At 39.3% G+C, this 20,220-nt stretch overlaps 2 protein-coding genes across 2 annotated transcripts; one reads left to right on the top strand and one right to left on the bottom strand.

Annotated features, from left to right (window-relative positions):
- The first annotated feature begins 7,848 nt into the window (after positions 1-7,848).
- LOC101172253 (insulin-like) lies at positions 7,849-10,262 on the top strand. Its single transcript, XM_011480393.4, has 3 exons — positions 7,849-8,012; positions 8,971-9,170; positions 9,989-10,262. The coding sequence occupies exons 1-3, from the start codon at positions 7,921-7,923 to the stop codon at positions 10,132-10,134; spliced, it is 438 nt and encodes a 145-aa protein (XP_011478695.2). The 5' UTR covers positions 7,849-7,920; the 3' UTR covers positions 10,135-10,262.
- A 189-nt stretch (positions 10,263-10,451) lies between these two features.
- Positions 10,452-19,713, bottom strand: hmmr (hyaluronan-mediated motility receptor (RHAMM)). The gene is made up of 20 exons (XM_011480391.4): positions 19,273-19,713; positions 18,969-19,067; positions 18,797-18,885; positions 18,619-18,696; positions 18,308-18,496; positions 18,136-18,222; positions 17,929-18,040; positions 17,776-17,841; positions 17,588-17,661; positions 17,439-17,509; positions 17,005-17,351; positions 16,776-16,924; positions 16,443-16,678; positions 14,878-14,994; positions 14,587-14,787; positions 13,779-14,501; positions 13,633-13,705; positions 12,235-12,411; positions 11,964-12,117; positions 10,452-10,819 (listed from the first exon to the last, which is right to left on the bottom strand). Exons 1-20 carry the CDS (start codon positions 19,316-19,318, stop codon positions 10,803-10,805), a joined length of 3,105 nt encoding a protein of 1,034 aa, XP_011478693.1. The 5' UTR covers positions 19,319-19,713; the 3' UTR covers positions 10,452-10,802.
- Positions 19,714-20,220: the final 507 nt, after the last annotated feature.

Genomic DNA, 20,220 nt, shown 5'->3' with positions numbered 1-20,220 from the left:
ATAATGTAATTTTGCCATTCACATTCAAGAAATCACACACAGTTCTTTAAGAGTGTTGGAGGCCGCATATTATTGATTTTGTGACAGGACCCTGCGGGTCGGTAGAAATGTGAATGTGCATTTGGCCCACAGGCCGAACTTTGGGCATGCCTGCAATAAATTCATAATATGTATGATGTTATTATTTGTAAGGGTAAACAATCAGTCAGCAGGACAAACGTGATTTCACCTGGAAGCCATTTTATTTTATTTTGTTCCCCTTTAAAAAAGATAATAATAAAAACGGACAGGGATTTTTTTGACCATAAAAATAATCTTTTGAGCACTACAACAAAAAAAGGAACCAAACGAATATAAAAAAGGGCCTGAACTGATCCAAGAAACCCAATCCCTGGTTAACACACAAACGGGGGACATCGATGCAATCAATAATGTATATTTATAAGTTAAAAAAATAAAGCAATTAATCACTATATTATTTAAAGACCCAACATAAACCAAAATAAACCCCATTAAAAAACAAAATTTAATCCATAAGAAAAGACTTGGCATCCCTTCAGTGTTTCTCGCTAATCTTTTTCCAGATTGTAAATGCATTTTTTTTTCAATTTTTTTTTTTTTCTTATAACATAGCAATCCACCCAGTACTTGTTGTAGACCATTGTGTAACCCTTGTGCTATCCTAGGCACTTTAACGTTGGGAGATGGTCATCTAGACCCACTAGACCAGAGGTGTCAAACTAATTTCTTCCGAGGGCCACATCAGCATAGTAGTTGTCCTCAAAGGGCCAGATATAACTTACACATGTAACTAAATGTAATGAAAAATAAACGTAACTACTCCTTAATGTTAAATAACTCATTATTTATTTAATATAACCTTTTAAATTGACAATTACAGTTACATAGAAAACATATGTTTGCTAGTTACTCTAGCATAAATCCTGTTAAATTTGATTCTGTCAGGTTAGTTTATATGCACAGGGTTTAAGTCCTAATGTCTAGTTTCCCAATCCGATATTTCAAGTCCAATTCCCCCTAGATATGAATAAATACACACCAACTTTAATTTTTCCTTTTCTGAAATTAAAAACTTTTATACTCTTGCGGGCCACATAAATTGACATGGCGGGCCACATTTGGCCCCCGGGCCTTGAGTTTGACACATGTGCACTAGACAGTGCTCTGAACCTTTTTTCTTTAATGATTTGTGAACCTCACTGGTGTCCATGGATTACATGAAATCTTTCCACCTTTATCCACCTTTGGCATGGTAGGGAGAACACGTCAATGTGAGGGTGGGGTCATCTAAGATAGCACAAGGGCTAAAACAGCACAAGGGTTACGAATTCAATGGAAAACATTTAAGTATTACTGTAATCCTCAATCATTAGTGATTTTATAACGGCTCAACCATGCCGTGCTTTCTTTTCATTTAGGGATATCAGACTCCGGGAGTAACATTCTTAGAGCTTGGCAACTGAAAAAAATCCACTCCCAGTTTTGAACTATGTAATTTTGAAAATATATAAAATATCTGGATTTACATATAAAATGCTAAATTTGACCTTTTAATTTTTATAGATTAAAAATCACAATTTTAACATGTTTTTTTTTATGGTCATGTAGGCTTTGAAGATTTCTTTAGTTTAAACTCAAAGGAGCATAGTGTGTACTTTGCGCTCTACTCTGCTCCAGCATGGCTTAAGACACTTAATCTTTAGATAGATTTGTCCTTAAAGCTGATTTTGAATGCAGTCAGTATCACCATACAAAGTGCCTCAAGTTTATCCACCACCGAATGATCACCCTTTCCAGGTGATGACCTAGCGAACTGCAGCCAGCTGATTCCACCCTCTTGTTGGCGCTTTGAAGTGCAACAATGGAAAAAGTCAGCCCCTTTTCCCTTTAGACGTGGAAAAGAAAAAATTGAGATCTACTAGAAAATGCCACTTTGAAACAAAATTTGAACTTGAAAAAGCCAGTCACACGAGGGTTTAGATGAAAATCTATATTCTGGGCTGAAATCAAACTAACCATCATCCCATCCTGCCTTACGTCTCTCATGAGAAAATGTCAGATATGTAACATGCAGCCATTTTCTCAGCTGTCAAGGCGCCGTCCGTTTTTTAAACACATTCCCTCCGATTTTATTCTGCTCAAATCTGTGCAATAAAGTACAGTTTTCGAAAAGGCGTGTTTGGAATTATAAGAGGGTTCGTTTATTTCATTCATTTTTATATCTGTATGTGTGTGTTGGCTCGGTCGAACGTGTGCTTCATTAGGGTTGAGGCGGCACAGCAAAGTAGGTCATGACAGAGGTTAGTACTGCATTAGCAACTGTCACTGCTGGGACAGTGGGGTGCAGACGCTGGGGCAGCTGTCTCCCGCTCATTCACAGTCTCCGTCACAAAGACGCACCAGCAGTCTCTGAAAGTCCACGGTGGTCTCTGGTGGATCGGAGCCAGCAGGCCGTGACACACATGGAGGGCAGTGTCTGGAACAGGAGGACATGTCCTGTCTGTCTTCAGTGTTTAAGCGCACACGTGCATGACACTGTGTTCTTATATGACAGGGGCACTTGCCCTGTCAGACTCCAAGCTGTTTGCCCTTGCCAAAAATTTGCAAAAAAAGAAGAAAGTTCTCACTTTTTTTGACACTTCTTTGATGTTTTTACGTTTTTTTTGTTGTCATTTTTAATAACTTTCATTCAACATGCAAAGTTTTTTCTCTTTCTTAGCGTGGCTGAATCTTTGCCGAGCCTTTGTATCAGCATTCACTTCTCAGATTTGATTTATGGAAATCAGCCTCATTACTTTTGCCTTCTTAGGGTTCAAACTCTCACATAAAAACATAATGATCCAAGCTGTTTCTGTTGTCTGCGGTGTCAATCAGCCCCCTTTCTTTTCTTTTTTTTTTTTTTGATGTTCTAAGTCTCCTCAGTTTCTACCCTCAGAAAGTCTGGGATAATTATGGGAGTAAAAAGGCTCACTTTCAGAGCAGATTAACAACATCTCACAAGGCTGAACTCCTCACTCTTTTATCTCCTCAAACGCAGCAGAAGAGAAGAGGAGTTATGCAACTCTCACCTTAGGGACTACCCGACTTCCACTCAACTTGTGTCTGCTTCTGCTTGTGCAGGGCTGGCTTCCGTGTTTTTTGATGTGAACATTTGAAGCAGCTGTGCGACCAGAGTAGAAATGACGCTTTTGTCAAAGTTGGTCTTTTCCCGCTCCTACATTTACCGTCCAGCTCCAATCATTTTTTTGATCTATTTAAAAAGTGTTCCCGCAGTGGTCTTTCAATTATGATTATGCCGTTTGTGTGGGGTTTTCTGAAAAATATTTTCTGCAGAGCGGTAGGAGTTCATCAGAAATGTGCCTCTGAGTAAACCTGCATTAATTTACCATCATCTCTTTATTTACACTCTCACACTGCTAGCCTACAGCCCCTCACACCGTCATTAGGGGTGGAACAAAAATGGCGAGCAATATCGGAGCTATCCAGCCGTACAGTTTTGAGCCAGATTCCAGCTCAGATGAGGAAAAAGAAGACGTTCATGGATCTATTTCTCTACAAGTAAGTGCTTCAGAATGGAGCAGAGCAGGGAGCCTGTGGCTTGCCACTGAAGTTTCTACATTACAGCCACAAATCTTTTCTTATTGTATTTTTTTTGTCTGCTCCAGAGTCAAAATGCTTTGAATAAAGACATTTTCTTCATATATGGCCTTCATCATGAGATAAATGCTACAATGCACATGTTAAACACATCAAAAACAGAATTTTCATTGAAGAGTGGGTCTTTAACACACTCTCTAATGCTAAGTTCCAAGGTTGCTTTCTTCCTATCCTTTTCTTGTAACTATCTTCAAACGATCTTTTATTATTAGTTGGATTTAAAAAATGATCTCCCTTCTATTGTCATTTAATTGGAATATTTATTATGCTGAAAATGGCTCCAAATAACATGCAGTTCAAAAAATTCACTTTAACCAAAATAGTCCCCAATGTGTGATTTATGGATATTATCTTTCTAATCTTGTGTCAGCATAAAAAAAAAGTTGTTTCACACAGAAAATGTGGAAAACGGACAATATTCTCTCCGTCTTCTAATTAGGAAGAACCGTCATTATTCTTGTGTAAAATAAATGAACAACAAGATGAACTTTGGGTTAATTAGTCTCTGACTTTTCTGGGAAATATTCAGCATGGACATTTTCTGGCACTGACTTTTTGCCTTGTTACTGTAAGTTAAAATTAAAAAATGCTGAAAAGATGATTGAATTCATTGATATTTGTAAAACAGAAAACTATAGGCTAGATTTAGTTGTTGATGCTGCAATCAGTGAACACATGTAAGTGAAATCCTCAAGGACAAACTAAAATGTTGAATTCCTACTGCCTTTGGATAATATAGGATCACATTTATGTTTGAAGAGATGAAACTTTTTTTTAAACTTTTTTGCTCAGGGAATTTTCATTAACTAATTAGGTTTTGATGGATTTAATAATTATGAAATTTAATTTGTTCATGTCATTGTTTAGGGGCCTCTGGGGTTTTGTTCCAAACCATACTATTTCGCTTAATTAATTTACTTTTCATTTGATCTATTTACACAAATAACTGGATTAAAAAAATGTGCAATTGTCTAAATAGAGTCCCTGTGTTGATGTTCTGTATCAGAGGACAACACAAGCTGTGAGGTCAGAGGTCAGCCCTGCGATTCTAACAGACCTTTTCTTTTTGTTTTGTGTGTGTGTATGTGTGTGTGTGAGACCCTCTCTTTCAGGATTGCATCAAGTCACAAACAAATGCAGCGAGCGCTAACAGTTCAAACACTTCAAGGTCCGCTGATAGACGAGTTGGCTGCCAATAAAAAGATTCAAGGAAAAGATGTCTTCTTCATTCATTGGCAAAAAATTCAATCTACCGGTCATACTTTTTTCTTTTTTTGTAACCCTTGTGCTATCCTAGGCACTTTAACATTGGGAGTTGGGTCATTTAGACCCACTAGACAGTGCGCTGAACCTTTTTTCATCAGTGATTTGTGATCTTCACTGGTGTCCATGAAATACATGAAATCTTTCCACCTTTATCCACCTTTGTCATGGTAGGGAGAACACATCAATGCAAGGGTGGGGTCATCTAAGATAGCACAAGGGTTAACAAAATGAGAAAAACTGCCATAAAAGTGCAAATTAGAAAAACAAGCATATCTATGCAGCATGTTTGAAACTATATTATTTAGGGTAACACAAAAAACAAATAATAATTGGCTGCCTTCTTTCACCCATAACACATACATTATTATCTCATATTTTCTTTGTTCATGTCAATTGTTTCATTATGTTGTAATATACTTTTGTTATAAAGCTTTTTTTATTATTATTATTTCCTCCTTAAAAAGTGAAAAAGTTTTAATTAAAAAAAATATTTTACCTAGTTCTTTTCTCTGTAAAGATGAAGAGCAGCAATCACAAAATATTTCATTTATAAGATTTTGATTTGTATTTATGCTGAAACATGTATTTACCAACTATAGACCTTTTCTCTCCTACCACAATTCTCAAACATTGTAGAAAAAAAATGTTCATTGAAAATTTAGTTAGATTTATTGATAAACATGGCATTTTAAATGAAAACCAATATGGTTTTAGAGAAAACAGATCAACCTCGTTGGCTATCATCGATGCTGTGGAGGGAATCACAGATACTCTGGACAAAAAGAAATATGCAGCTGGAATTTTCATTAAAGCATTTGACACTCTCAATCAGGACATCCTAATAAACAAACTGGAAGTTTATGGGACAAGAGGACTAGCGCAAACATGGGTCAAAAGGTATTTAACGGGAAGAAAACAATTTGTCAAGACTGATGAATATACATCAGAACATCAGAAGCCAAAGAGATAAATTGTGGTGTCCCACAAGGATCAATTCTGGGCCCGCTGCTATTCAATATTTACATAAATGATATATTCAATGTTTCAAAACTTTTAAAACTCATTACTGCTGAAGATAATCAATCATTAATAAGCACTTGATTTTGTAACTTGAAAAGAATCTATCTGATCAGAACCGGTTTACGGAAACTATGTAAAATTGTAAAATGAATTAACTCAGTAACGGTGGGATTATATAAGCTCGCTTCTTTTCAAGAAATAAATCAAGCTCAGCATGTCTTTAGTTAACGATCTCTGTATTTAATTAAGCAAATGTGACTTAACTGTGTCCTTGGGTTTTTTGTTTTTTTAATCTATTATTTCATCGTTTCTGTAATTAGTTTGATAAATCTGAGTGAATTCTTTATTGTTTTGACTACAATGATTGAAATGAATCAGTTAGTCATATTAGCATCAATTTTGGATCTTTTTATAAACTAGGCTACAGCATACTAAAAGAAAAAACTTCATTGACAAATTACTGAACAACAACCTATATCTTGTTGTAATATATTACTTTTTTTTTAAACTGGGAAAAATGTTATTTTACAGAATATAAAAGCCTTTAGCTTATAACTATTTAAAAGTAGAATCAACCATACAAAATTGAAAGAATTTGTTGATGAACCTTTGAAAATTCACCCTTAAAAAGGCCTGTGTAGATTCTTTAGTAAATAATTCAGATTCAAAAGTATAGTTAGTGGTTGGGAGTGAGGCTTGATTATTTTCTTTCTTTTATTTGTCAGACATTTTACATAAAACATTGTTTAGGGACTCCAACACTTTTAAAAGGTTTCTCATTCTTTGAAAACTTGCATTTTTACAGGGGCTTTTGATTTGACGAGGCATTCAAGGACAGCTTTTTTGCCACTCAGAATGTTTGCGCAGACTGCATTTGCCAGCAGACAATGCAAGTATTAAAATTTGAGAACAGACCACATAGACAGGAAGTAAAACTTCAGCTTAAAAGTCACTTCTTTTTAATTAAAATTGCCATGTTGGCAACTCTGATGCCCCAGAATATAATTATTTAAGTTTTTAACCCTAGTGGTTTCTTACATAAGTATTTCTATTCAAACAAAGTACTTGTATTTCTTACACTTATTTAGCTTTACCTACAGCTATAATTTAGCATGCAAAACATAAAATAAAAAATACTGTGTGTTTAGACTGTCTCCGTAGAGGCACCATACCAGATCCATGCCTGCTTTCATCTTATTTTGAAGGACCCCCAGAGATGCTCCTAATTTATCTGGACCAGCTGCCACATGATAGAGACAAATAAAGAAAAATGTTCTCAAGATTCATGTGTTGTAAACCTCATTTACAGGTAAAAATACATAGAAAATAAGAGTGTTTCTTTACAATGACCTAAAGACATTATCACCTATAGCTGGCACAGGCTCCAGAAGGCCCAGGAACAATAGCTAGAAGCACCTGATGCATCCCCCAAGGCGGCCTACCAGCACAGGAATCAGTTTCTGCCCGTTATGCTGAAATACCCCACAAGCGGCCAGTGATAAGCTTGAAAGTTGTCTAATCTACAGTGTGATCAGGCTGTGACATATGGTGTTTGTAAGCTTGTGAACGGTGCCAGTCAGGCCATTACACAGCAGGGGTTTATGTGGGTATCACTGTGCATGGCTGCATTCGCACCGTTATCCCTGCGCTGTTGGTCCACAGTCCGTTAAGTGACGTAGTGACACTGAGCAGCAGGTCAAGCATGATTAGAGGTCAGAGTGTTAATGACAACACCTCAGAGCTTTCTGGTGACATGGATGAGAGCCAGCTGGATGTGGAGAGTTAAAAAGGGGAAAGGTGGCCAAGTAGAGATGTTCTCTGCACCTTGCTGGACCCTTTCATCTGCAACCACCAGCTGCTCCAGAACCTCGAAGACAGGTGAGCAAACTTCTCTGTGTTCCCCACGGGATTTTAACCTTTAAAAGTGCATGTATATGGTAGCCATGCAGGATAAAAATGAAGTGTAGGGTTGGCAGGGTCTATTATTCAACCAATCTACTGTGCCAAGGAGCCTGGCATACAGCCCAGAGGGATAGAGTGGCAGACCGGTGAGTTGGTAAAGAAACTGTTACATTGAATCATTTGCCATGTAATAATTTATGCTTAAAAAAAGTCTTTATGGCATTGGAGCTGCTGCTAAATACATATCTTCATTTCGAAATTGAAACTTTATACTGGCTGGTGATTCCTTGCGAGTGAAGCTTAACTGATAAGCTGCAATACAGAACGGAGTCTTTTGTAACTTTTCAAATCAAGCTTTAGAACTTTCACTGCTTATTAATGCAAAGTGATTTTTACAAAGTAAGAAGATATTTCAAGCTTAAAAGCAAAAATAATCAGCATGAAGGATCCTGGAACGCCCATTCTAGCAAAAGTTCAACAAAAAGTTTTGTTGGTGGAGGTCTAAAAATGCCATTTTTGGACTGTTACTATTAGTTATAACTTAATGCAGAAAAGATGGATGCTTTTAATTATTCTTTTCAAAAAAAGAAATTGCTCTTCGGGGTCATGTAGATGTCATGTGTCTGAATTTCATTCGGTCCCCTTTGAGCGGCATTTATTTGAAAAGCTTAGCGACGAAAGTCAAACCCCGACTCTTTTGTAGACGTTGTTTTACCATCCCTTTTTTATCGCAGACTTTGATTTCCAATGAAGGAATGAATTATTCAGTTTACTGCTCACTTCAAAGCCCATATTTTGAGTTAGGGTATTGCTGTGTCTCTCCTATATTGAGGGAGCTATTATTCCCTGCCTAGAGCTATCTGGTAAGAATTCAGACCTTGGCAAAAATATCTAGAACTACAGTTATTAAATAAAGTGGTCTTGTAAGTCTTAGGTGTCATGGAGAGAGTTTCAATTAACTTTCAGCATGACTTTATGCCCCACCAACTTTCGTTTGTCTGGCCTGAGGTATCAAGTATTGATAGATGTGTTGTCGTTTAAAATCTAACATGAATTTTTTTTTTTATCAGGAGTGTTTACATTTTCTCTTTTGCTGTGTCCAAGCGTTCTCCCTCTTATGGCCAGGGCATCATGGGTGCTGTTAACTGTGATCCTGCTGATCTACTCGCCAGGGGCAACCTCGGCGCCCCTCCAGCACCTGTGTGGGTCCCACCTGGTGGACGCCCTCTTCTTTGTTTGTGGAGACCGGGGATTTTTCTACAACCCACACCGAGCCCACAAGCGGGACCTGGGAAATCAGCTTGGTAAGACAATTTCCATCATATTCATTTTGGTTAAACTTCTAGTTCAAATCAATTTATTTGATTTAAATTGAACCAAATTAGAATCTTTCAGTATTAAAATAATAAATTCCTGAAATTGCAGAAGGAACAGAAAAGTCGTTTTTCCCTGAAATGATACAAGAATTTTTCATTTGAAAGCTCTACACAGACTCCTCTAAGTAAAGATCAAATTAATTTGGATTAATAGAATGTTAAGCCCCGCCCTTTGACACAGAGTATCTCACAATCTGTCTCATCTACAACAGTCTGGTGTGATCTAATTTAGATCTACATCCTCAGATATCCCAATTTCCCCCTTAAATGCACACTATTTGGGATTTAAATGTAGTTGGGTGAGAGGATCACATCTACAAACTGAAATGTGGTTAAAAAAAAAAGTTGAAGGCTTCTCCAGCCTGGGTATTACATCTTTAATGCATTCCTTCATTGTTGCTTTAAACATCTATGATGTGGCAAATCCATTCATTTGGATCCCGTGAAGTTTTCACACCTCTCATGAAGTTCCCCCCCCCCAAAATGCATTATTTAGATCCTCATCCACAAACACTCTACTGCTGTTTTGAAGTTATCAGGCTGTAAGCTATGCTTCTTTGGAGCTCTTTCATATCATTGCTCTCAAAGCAGCAACCAATAAGATTAAATGGATTGCTGCGATTAGGTTAACTAGATATAAAGTCCTTATGAAAGCCTGAACAGTCGGTGGTATTTTTATTTTAAGGGGATTTGCATAGAAGCAGCATGACTTAACACGGCTGTGGAAAACTCTTTCCGCTTCAAAGGTTTCCTGTCTAAAATGGCCAGACAGCAGGAGCGGCAGTGGAGGGATCAGTCTGGCCGTGATGAACCTAAGGTGAAAAGAGGGATTGTGGAGCAGTGCTGCCATAAGCCTTGCAGCATTCACCACCTGGAGGGCTACTGCGACTGACTCTTCCCCACTCAGCATCTAGGACCATTCATAGCCGGTAAAAGTAGAGGTCCCAAAGTCAACTTCTGGCTCAAATGTCGCTGGCTATGTCTTATAAACTGAATGAAATAAAGTTTATTAACCTGTAACCCAATGCTCTTCTCAGCAAAGATGTTAAGTTTTGTTCTTTGTAGTTATTAGAAAATATCACTGAAATAAAAGGTTGCAGCGGCTGCTGCTGGGCTGTAGCTGCAGTGCAAGGGTGCCCTCCAGTGGCTGAGGAGAGAAACAACTTTTTTTTCTTGAATTAATTGTCAGTAAAGCTTTCATTCCAAGTCTGGTATTTAAAATTAGTCTTTATTTACAGAAGAACAATTTCCAAAGTTATATTTTCTAAAATAATAACCAGTTCTGTCATTTAAAAAATTTACTCATAAGCTCATGGATTAAGTTTTTGAAACAACCCCTTTTTACTCTGACCATTAGAATGAATCCCTCCACCCATGTGCACAACATATCAGTTCTCTCCACACAAACTAGAAACCTTCAGGTTAGTAAACAAACAAAATGATGTAATGCACCAGTAATGTGAGATTATACAAAGTAAAGTTTATGAGAAACATAAGTTGGTCAGAAATGGTCACCAAGAAAAAAAAAGGTGTCAGTTCCTCTTGTTTAGAAGGTCTCCGCTACTCATTATGGTTTCCTATCAAAACACAAATAATCATAGTTAGATACAGGACACGTTTAAATTATATACTTTAAAAAACTTTAAAAACTGTTATAAAAACTTTAACTGAAGCTGATCGTATGTTTAAAAGGTAAAAGGCTGTAACCCTTGTGCTATCCTAGGCACTTTAACATTGGGAGTTGGGTCATCTAAACCCACTAGACAGTGCTCTGAACCATTTTTCTTCAATGATTTGTGAACCTCACTGGTGTCCATGGATTACATGAAATCTTTCCACCTTCATCATGGTAGGGAGAACACGTCAATGTAAGGGTGGGGTCATCTAAGATAGCGCAAGGGTTAATGAAACCCCTTAACGTTTTGTCCATCGATTTTAAACTACAAAATGTCAGGTTTGAATGAGAAAAACATTAAAGCTATGGTTACGAAACCTGATTATTATATCTAGGTCTTTAAGCCACAGCTGAGGCGGTTTGGACATCTGGCAAGAAGGCCACCTAGACGCCTTTCTTAGTGAGGCGTTACGGGCACGTCCAACCGGGAGGAGGCCGGCGGCAGACCCAGGACGCGCTGGAGAAATCCTGTCTCCCGGCTGGCCTGGGAACGCCTCGCCATCCTCCCGGAGGAACTGAAACAGGTGGCAGGAGCGACTGCTGCCCTCATAATCCGGAAAAGCAGAAGATAATGGAATGAATCCAGTCCCTGAATCCCTTTCTAATCAAAACCGAAGCTTGAGTATTCATTTTTGTTTTCATTTGAGCTCCTTTTTTTTTTTTTTTATTTAACATTACAGACATTTGCCTAATCACAAACTCTAGATGTTCGGCTGCTGCATCTGAGCTCTTTAGGGGTCAGCCGGGTTCCCAGGCGGGCAGGAACAACTCCTTTCTCCGAACTTTGTCCTCATCAAGCATCCATAACAAGACATTTCACTGTTACCGCCATCTCACACATGAATGAGTACACCGCAGTTTTGCTTTACGAGGTAGTGGAGGAATATGGAAAATAATAAATCAAACAGTATCTTTTGTAGTAGCACAGCTTTTATGAAATCATAAAACGTACTTTTACACTTTCCAAGAGATGGTTGGAGTTGTCAGCCTTGAGCCCTGCTTTATAAAAAGGCGTTTTTTAAGTCGGCATTAAATGTAATGCTCACCTTTTTTTAGAGCTTCGGTGTGCCTGTTCTCCTTGTCATGCTGGAAAGCTTTGCTGGGATCAAACCGGCGGCGAGAAGCACCGGGGAGCTTTGACTTCAACTGCTCCAAATCAGTCTTCTGCCGACTCACCAGGGTACGAAGCTTTGACACCTCCTACACGCACATATGTGAGAAAAGAGGAGGAGGGAGAGGGAAGAGAGGGTGTTACAGCACGACTGTCAGACTAAATATGTGCTTTGCAAAGCAGATGGTGCTGCTCCGAGATTCCACCTGTTTTAGAGAGATGTTCTCATCTTTGAGCTTCACCACATGTTTGATCTTCTGCTTCTGGTTCTGGTGCCCCAGGAGACGGGCATAAGCATCCGCCAATTTGTTTAGTTCCTCTTGGTTTGCTCCGTTTTCGTTAAGCAGCGCATCTCGCTCTGCTGCAAACGCATTCAGCTGTTCCTGTGGGTGTAATGGAAAAAAATATATATATATATCATTCAGTTTAAATAAAATCAGCGTCTAAGTTCTGGGATGTAAATTGGGTCATTTGTTTGAATATTGTGCTGCTTTATGGGTCCTAAAGTGGAGAAGCTGACTGTGCCCATTCGCATGCAGAGTCAGAGACGCAGTGACAGAAACGAATCTCTGGCATCTGCTTGGGCAGAAAGACAAAAATAAAATCAGATTGGCTAGAAGTTTCTAAACTCCATGAAAGCTCTGAAGGCCTGGGCACATTTCATGCTCATCGTTAGACCCCACTAGCCCACAAACTCAATCACAGACAATAGAAATAGGCAGTTGTTGATTTATGCATGCAAATTTCCAGCCATGTGGGTTTTTAGTGCAAACGCCAAAGAAAATTGGGTTTCCAACATGTTCTTGTAGCATTTTTTTCATGATTAGGGACATGCAAACAGAAAATTTAACTTAAAATTGCATCTGAGTATTCAGTTATTCAAATTGTTGTAAATCAGAAGCAGAAAAGAAAATGCAGTTGGAAAAAGCTTGTAGTTTTCCTCGCCTGAGCTGGCATCTGGCTCAAAACTGTGTGGCTGGATAACCCAAAAATTGCTCACCATTTTGGTTGGAGTTGTGAGGGGCTGTAAGCTAGTGGGAGAGAGTGTAAACGGGTGGATGATGAGAAATGACTTGTGCCAATGGTCCCACCTGCTCTCAACTTTTGATCTACTTTAAAAGTGTTCCCATTGGTTTTTTAATTATGATTGTGCCGTGTTTAGCCAAAATCAAAAATCCTGTGCTGTTTTCTATGGCGTAGTCTTTGAGGAACGACAGTTGTGGGCGGGACTGTTGGTGCACAGCAACCCCTCCCTGTTGCTGAGAGTTCAGAGAAGGGATCTAGTGGCCCACCAGGCATATTTCCTACCTCACAAACTCATGATTTGATGCTTAAATTTCTTTCTATATGTCCTCCATCATAAGGAAAAAGCCACAAGAACATGTTAAAAACACCAAAAACCCAACTTTCATCGGAATGGCTCTTTACATAAAGAGCTGCAAAGGTCAGAAATAGTTAAAAAATAAAATGTTAAAGAGCTATAAGGCTCAGAGTTACCATACATGTTTCTATAGGAAGACATGTTTGAGTATTTTATTCTTTGCCAATTAAACCTTTCGATCATTCGAGCCTAATTAGATTTGGCATTGAGCTTACTTACTGACCTGGAAGGGTCTGACTTTAGCAAAAAGATCTTCATACTGCTTTTTCCAATGCGTGATCTCAGAGCACTGGGAGCTGAAAGGACAAAGAAAAATGAGATGAGGAACAAGAAAATCCAGCATTATGCAGAAAACTGAGCACCGCTCACCTCTCTTGTGCTTTAGTTAACTGTCTTTGGTGTTCCTGTCTCTGCTCCTCTAGCTCCCACTGCAGAGTAACTTTTTCCTGAGACAGAAGTAGCACTTGTTCCCTCAGGGCGAGCCCACCCTGCTTGTGGGCTTCCAGTTCCTGCTCCAAACCCCGTTTCTTCTCCTCCATTAGGTCTAATTGGGTCTTGAACCTAACAAGTTCTTCTTCAACATCGCCCAAGCGAGACATAAGCCGATCCTTGTCTTGCTCAAAAGTGCCTAGCTGGGTTTCGAGCCGGTGCCTGAGCTGCTCTTTGTGTTCTACTTCAGCCAGCAGACTTCTTCTGCCCTCCTCCACCATCTCCAGCTCACGCCGTAATGCCAGAACTTCTGATCTGACCTGCTCACAGTTCTTCCTCTCAGCCATCAAAGCCTCTTTTTCTTCCTCTAGGATCCTTTGAAATGCAACTTTTTCTGCTCTTTCTTCTTGAAGCTGCTTTATTAGTTCCATCTTTTCTTGGCCGATCTCCTCCAGCAGTTTTTGGTCCTTTTCTCTCTCGTGCTGGAACCGAGTTAAACTCTGATTTCTCTGTTCCTCCAGCTGCCTCAGTGCTTCCTCTTTGCCATTTGTCTGCAGCAGTAGCTCCTGCTGTAGCTGACTGATTAGAGCTGCGTGGCGCTCTTCTGTGGCCTTCATCTCTTCATCTTTTTGTGCGAGGCAAGCCTGCACCTCCAGCAATATTCTGCAAGGTCAGAGAGAAAGAAAATGATGAAAAAGTGTAAATGACAAATATTTCAACAAAGAGCGAAAGCATACTTCAAACGCACTTTGCATTTTCCTCTCTGGCTCTTTCTTCGGCCAGCAGGGTCTCTTGGCGCTCGTCTGACAACTCCCTCAACTGGTTGATTTCTTCCTCTGTACGCTCCACCACTTTGTCCATCACCTCCTTCAGTTGTTGGGTCACCCTCCTCACCTCTGCCTCCAGCTCTTTCTCCCTTTTCTTTGCATCCTCCAGAGCCGCTGTGGTGCTGAAAAGCAAGGCACGCTTTCTGTGAAGTTTGGGCGCCGACGGAATCCTGATTAAAAACATCAAAGAGCACAGCTGCTCGAATGCTCACCTTTCCAGCTCAGAGACAATATTGCTCATCCTCTGCTGAGAGATTGCGCTTGCCTCTCCAAGTTCTTTCATGGCAGTTAAATGCACCTGTTTCAAACTTTCCACATCGTTGGTTTTACTGAAAATGAACGGGGGAAAAAAGTTTTGTTGAGGAGCTGGAATCAATTCATCATCTTAAAATGTCATTACTTTGATGAAATGTTGTTCAACTCAATGGTAAAATATCCAGAGGCTTAATTCTGGCTCATTTTTAAAGCACGGCCATTTCTCTCAACCTTAAAAAAAAAAAAAAAACATAATTGCTGGCAAAATTAGTACGGAGTAATGAATAGAGAAAAATGTAAACTCATAAGTTCATAAAAGTCATTTAACACGATACTAAAATAAGCTCAAGAACAGTTAAAGTAAATTATAGCAATCAGGGAAAGCCTTCCTTTAGCTCTTCAAACTTGTGAAAGTGCCTTCAGCTCAAGCACAATGCAGAAGTGCACAACTACTGCCCCCACCTGGATGTATGAGGCAGCGCTGTTAGCTTGGGTTTTGGCAACAAAAAAAGCAGCATTACCCCTCAAGAGAATATACGGAGAGCCAAGAAATAACTGGGATGACTCAATTGTGCTTCCAGCTCACTTGGTTCTCTCTTTTCACCTTTTGTGTACATGTTTAGAGTCGTGGCACATCTTAAAAACTTCCTCAATGTCCTGAGATATTTGTGTGTGTGTATACTAGTATAAGGACCAAATTATTGGAAGACGTCAGTTTTTACACACAAAACAATCTCAAAGCAAGAAATGCTTAAAGATCTTGATAAGGACGCCCTAAGTCAACAGCACAAATACATGCAGAAATCAGTAGAAGACACTGAAGATAAAATGCTGCAACTTTTCACACAATTGACTTGTGTTCCATTTTCTGTCTTCAAAGACCCATTTTGGTGAAAATCATGTCGGTGTTTTTAAAATGTCCCTGTGGCATTATTTTTTATAATTGAGAACATATACAAAGACAATAAAGCATTTGATAATACAATAATCTGACCACTGTTTCATGGCCCGAAAAAAAAAAATGTTTGCATTCTTTTTCTGTAGAAAAGGGGAATAAAGGTTGCATCAAAATATACACCTATACTTTAAAATACAGTTGTGAAGTGAACCAACAAAGATTGACATTTTTTGAAAATATAGAAAAAACACTTCACCTTTCGGAAAGGTGCACCTTGTGCCAATGGCACAACTAAGTGTCCAAAGGACCTTTTTCCTATGAGATGTGGAGCCCAGCAGGGAGCTTGTTGCATGCTGATTGTAGTTTGTGTACAGACTTTGTCAAACAGCATATTTCATATGCTCCTGATTCCCCATGATTTGAATAAAGACATTAGAGAAAAATGCTACAAGAACATGTTAAAAACTCGATTTTCATCAGAATGCGTCCTTAGTTTCTACATAAATTGCTTGCTTTTTTGCACTGAGGGGACAGTTCCATCTTCAGTGTTACTGTACGCTACTATTTAAGAGCAACAGAGAGGGTAAAAACAAACAAAAAAAGTTCTGTCATTTGGTCTCTTACTTCATCAAAAGTTCTTTTGTAGCATTCAGCTCCTGCACCAGCCTGTCTTTTTCCTCCTGTAGAGTATTCACAGCCTCCTGGCTCTTCTTTATCACCTCCTGTCTCTTCTGCTCCTGGTCCTCCATTGCAGCAAGCTCTCCCAGAACCTCCTCCATCTCCTCCTTTAGCTGTCTCAAATGCTCCTCAGACTCGCTCCGTTCTTGCCCCACCAGCACAGTCAGGGAGTCTACAAGTGCCTAAAACACATCATGAAAATCAGCAAAAGCATCTTAAATTTACGCCGTGAGAAATTGACAGTTTATCTTTAGAGATGCATAATAATCCACATGAAACCTTTTCCTTGGTCAGCTCCTCAGAAAGGGTAGCCAGTTCTTGCTCAAGTTGAATCTTTCTCTTTCTCTCATCTCTTTTAGTTTGCTGCACTGAGCTCAGCTCCATCTTCAGCTCTTCTATTTTCCTCAGCTCCTCTTCCTTAGCTTTGTCTGACATGGCAAAAGATGCACGACTACTTCAGTACAAACTTCGCCGGCTTGCAGTGAAATGCATGTGTGAAGGTTCATACTTCTCTCCTCCTCAGAAAACAGACACTTTTGTTCAAGATGTGCCACCCTCTCGTCCAGCTCCCGCTCTGTTCTCCTGAGCACCTCTCTCAGCCTGACGAGCTCCGCCTCCTGCTGGCGAACTTCCTGGTTGGCCGACTTGATTTGTTTTTCAGAGTCACTCACGGCTTTTTGAGCAGCCTTAAGCTCCAGTTCCTGGTACTCCAGCCTTTTCTCCACCTCCCATAATGCATCCTTTGATGCCTGGAGTTCTTGCTGGAACTTTTGAGCCTCCTCCTCTTTTGCTCTCAGGGTGTTTTGAGTGCTTTCTAGCTCTGCGGTACAGTTTCCCAGTTCCATTTCTAGTTGCCTACAGAAAAAAAAAGCATAAATGGAGAAAGCACTACAAAAGATGCATATCCTAATTTAAAATAACGGAAGTTTCTGATTTATTTACTTAAGTTTCTCCTCTTGAAAACTAGCTGCATTGCTCTCCTGTGATTTTTCTTGAAGCTTCAAGCGGAGATCCTAAAAGCAAGCAAAGGTTTTAAGGAATTTACACACGAAAAGCAATACTAGATGTAATCTTTATGGAATTGTTCATACTTGGATCTGATCGTTTGCTGCATCCAGGTACCCCTGCAGTACTCTGACCTCCTCCCTAAGCTCCTGTATTACAGCTGTAAAAAAAAAAAAAAAAAAAAATTTTTGTTATTAGTAATTATTTTTATCAGCTATGGATCATTTTGTCTAACTCAGACCTAAATTAACAGCAAATTATAAAGAAACTTCACCTTGTAAGCTAGCATTTTCATTTTCAAGCTCATCATTCTGGGTTTTCATCACTTGATGGAGATCCTCTTTAGTGGGGGGAAAAAAGCAAACATGAAAACCAAATAATGCACCAAATCAAACTTGTTTTTCGAATGCATTGTCCAGACTCTTACCCAAGTCGCTATTCCTTTCTTGGAGGGCGGAAACGGTAACTTTGGAAGCTTGAAGATCAGTTTCCAGCATGCTCATTTGTCCTTGTGTGTTAATCTGCAGGACATGCAATTCCTGGAGACAAGCACACGAACAGAAATGTCTCAGAAATGTGAAAAGGTGTTCATAGATTCAGAGTGTTTTCACATTGAAAGCCCTCACACACACACCTGGTTTTTCACATCTAAATTGTTCCTCGCGTCCATCAGCTCCATTGTGAGAGAATTAATTCTCTTTTTTATAGTGTCAGCAGAAACCTAAGCAAAAGGAAAATTGAGACTTAAAAAAAAAAATAGGCATCAACATTTATAGGAAATTTAATAAAAAAAGACTGTCTCAAACCTTGTTTTTGAGAAACTCGTTGACTTTCTTGAGCTCTGCCCTTTGCCTCTCAAGTGTGGTAACATTGGCTGCGAGGCCTGTCCTCTCCCTGACTGCAGCCAGCAGCCTGGCCTCCACCTTCTTCAATTCTTCCTCCAAGACCTGCAGGCGACGATCCTGCTCCCCTCGCTGCTGCACCAGGCACCGGATCTACAAAGCACACAGAAAAACCTTGGATGTGCCGCCAGAAATAACATAATAACAAACCAGGAAAATGAAAAAGGAACACTGCACATCTGCTCCTGAAATTGAACTGCTTCATTGAAAGATACCTCTCTTTCCAAGAGTCTCTGCTTCTTCCTCTCCAAGGTCATGCAGGTTCTCTCCTTCCTTGCACTCAATCCTTCCGCCTGCGTTTCAGTGAAATATAAAGAGCCGCACTCAAGAAACGTGAATGTTTTCTGACGTATTCCAAATAAAGACTGAAACTGGGGGCAACTGCAGACTTACCAGACCGTCCACGGACAGAGTCCTGCGCACAGGAGACACAAAGACACTTCTGGAGGGTGATGCTGGGGGTGGAAGTGCTGCCCCTGTGGCTACAGATCAGCAAGCATGGGGTTAAATAAAAGGAAGTTGCGCAATACATGTTCCTGACTGACAATATATGGTATGAACTTACCCGTCTTAACCAATTTAAACCGGTCAGACTTGTCAAAAGACGCGGCGCCCTTTAAATCACACGTTTTGATATCATACGACCCCGGTGGAGGAGCACAACCTTTAGTAAACGACACAAAATTAATAGCTTCCATAATCCATTTGGTTTAATTAATATCATTCTACGCCCAAAACAAAAGCTAGAAAAATATTTTTTTTGTATTCGCCATTGTTGGCTAGTTGTTTTAGCTAGGCTTCTCTTTGCTCAGCATAAGTGGCACATTCGAAAACTAGCTTCTAACTTCAATTGTTTTAAGGTTACTTACCTATTTGCTCATTAAAGCGTTTCAACGGAGCTCTGGAAAACGACATAATGAATCCAAATTGTTCCTTAAAAATATAAAGAAATGAAAATAACTTCGCTAAATCTGCAGCAGTGCAGCTTCAGGTAGCTTGACATAACACAGGCGCTAACGACTAATCCGCCACTGAAATTTGAAAATACCGTCACACGTTGGTTTGTCTGTGCGTGTCCAATAGGAAGTCAGCATTGCGTGACGTAAAACACCAACGTCCAATCACATCTCTCTTTCACAAACAACATGTTCTCAGAGCTGACTGTTCCGTCTTTGTTTTGAGTTCATTGGAGTAAGTACACACTACAAAATATTTCTAAAAATATTTGAGCCATTAGCCTTTGTGCTATCCTAGGCACTTTGACATTGGGAGTGAGGTCATCTAGACCCCACAAGACAGTGCGCTGAACTTTTTTCTTCAATGATTTTTGATCTTCATTGGTTTCCATGGATGACACAAAATCCTCTTCACCTTTTCCACCTTTGTTGACCCCGTAGGATAGCACAAGGGTTAGGGTTTAGTGTCACTTTTTATGTTTACACATAACTGCCACAGATAATTGGACTCCATTACCATAAAAACCAAAAAAAAAAGGTAATTTTGATTAGTTTAACTTTTGGAAAAAAGTTAATTTGTATTTAGTAATGTTCAAAACATTCATGTGATCACGTGACATGAGGTCCTCCTGTGAAAATAATGTTGCTTTATTCAGTAAGTGGTTTTTCAAAACAGAAGGGCCTCATTTGCCTCCGTAATCATGTGTATCCAACTGTCAATTTCAAATAATTCATTTTTTAAGCAACAACCACCATCCTCCTTATCCTCTGAGAATATCTGCAAACAATATTAGAAACATATTTGTATCTGAATTTATAGCTAAACCTCATCAAAACACATTTAATATGTTCAAAAACCTT

This window comes from Oryzias latipes, chromosome 10 (assembly GCF_053564925.1).
Source record: "Oryzias latipes strain Hd-rR chromosome 10, Olatipes_Hd-rR_3.1".
Classification (NCBI taxonomy): domain Eukaryota; kingdom Metazoa; phylum Chordata; class Actinopteri; order Beloniformes; family Adrianichthyidae; genus Oryzias; species Oryzias latipes.
Note: the sequence above shows the minus strand (reverse complement) of the source record. Positions and strands in the feature narration are given on the sequence as shown.

What these genes read in the sequence shown, in the direction of transcription:
- LOC101172253 (XM_011480393.4), top strand. Translation starts at nt 7,921, where the DNA reads ATGAAGTGTAGGGTTGGCAGGGTCTATTATTCAACCAATCTACTGTGC. An exon ending in AGGGATAGAGTGGCAGACCG is followed by an intron (nt 8,013 to 8,970) that starts GTGAGTTGGTAA and finishes GCTGTGTCCAAG; the next exon opens with CGTTCTCCCTCTTATGGCCA. An exon ending in GGACCTGGGAAATCAGCTTG is followed by an intron (nt 9,171 to 9,988) that starts GTAAGACAATTT and finishes TCCGCTTCAAAG; the next exon opens with GTTTCCTGTCTAAAATGGCC.
- hmmr (XM_011480391.4), bottom strand. Translation starts at nt 19,318, where the DNA reads ATGTCGTTTTCCAGAGCTCCGTTGAAACGCTTTAATGAGCAAATAG. An exon ending in ACGCTTTAATGAGCAAATAG is followed by an intron (nt 19,068 to 19,272) that starts GTAAGTAACCTT and finishes CGTTTACTAAAG; the next exon opens with GTTGTGCTCCTCCACCGGGG. An exon ending in AGAAAGGAATAGCGACTTGG is followed by an intron (nt 17,842 to 17,928) that starts GTAAGAGTCTGG and finishes CCCCCACTAAAG; the next exon opens with AGGATCTCCATCAAGTGATG.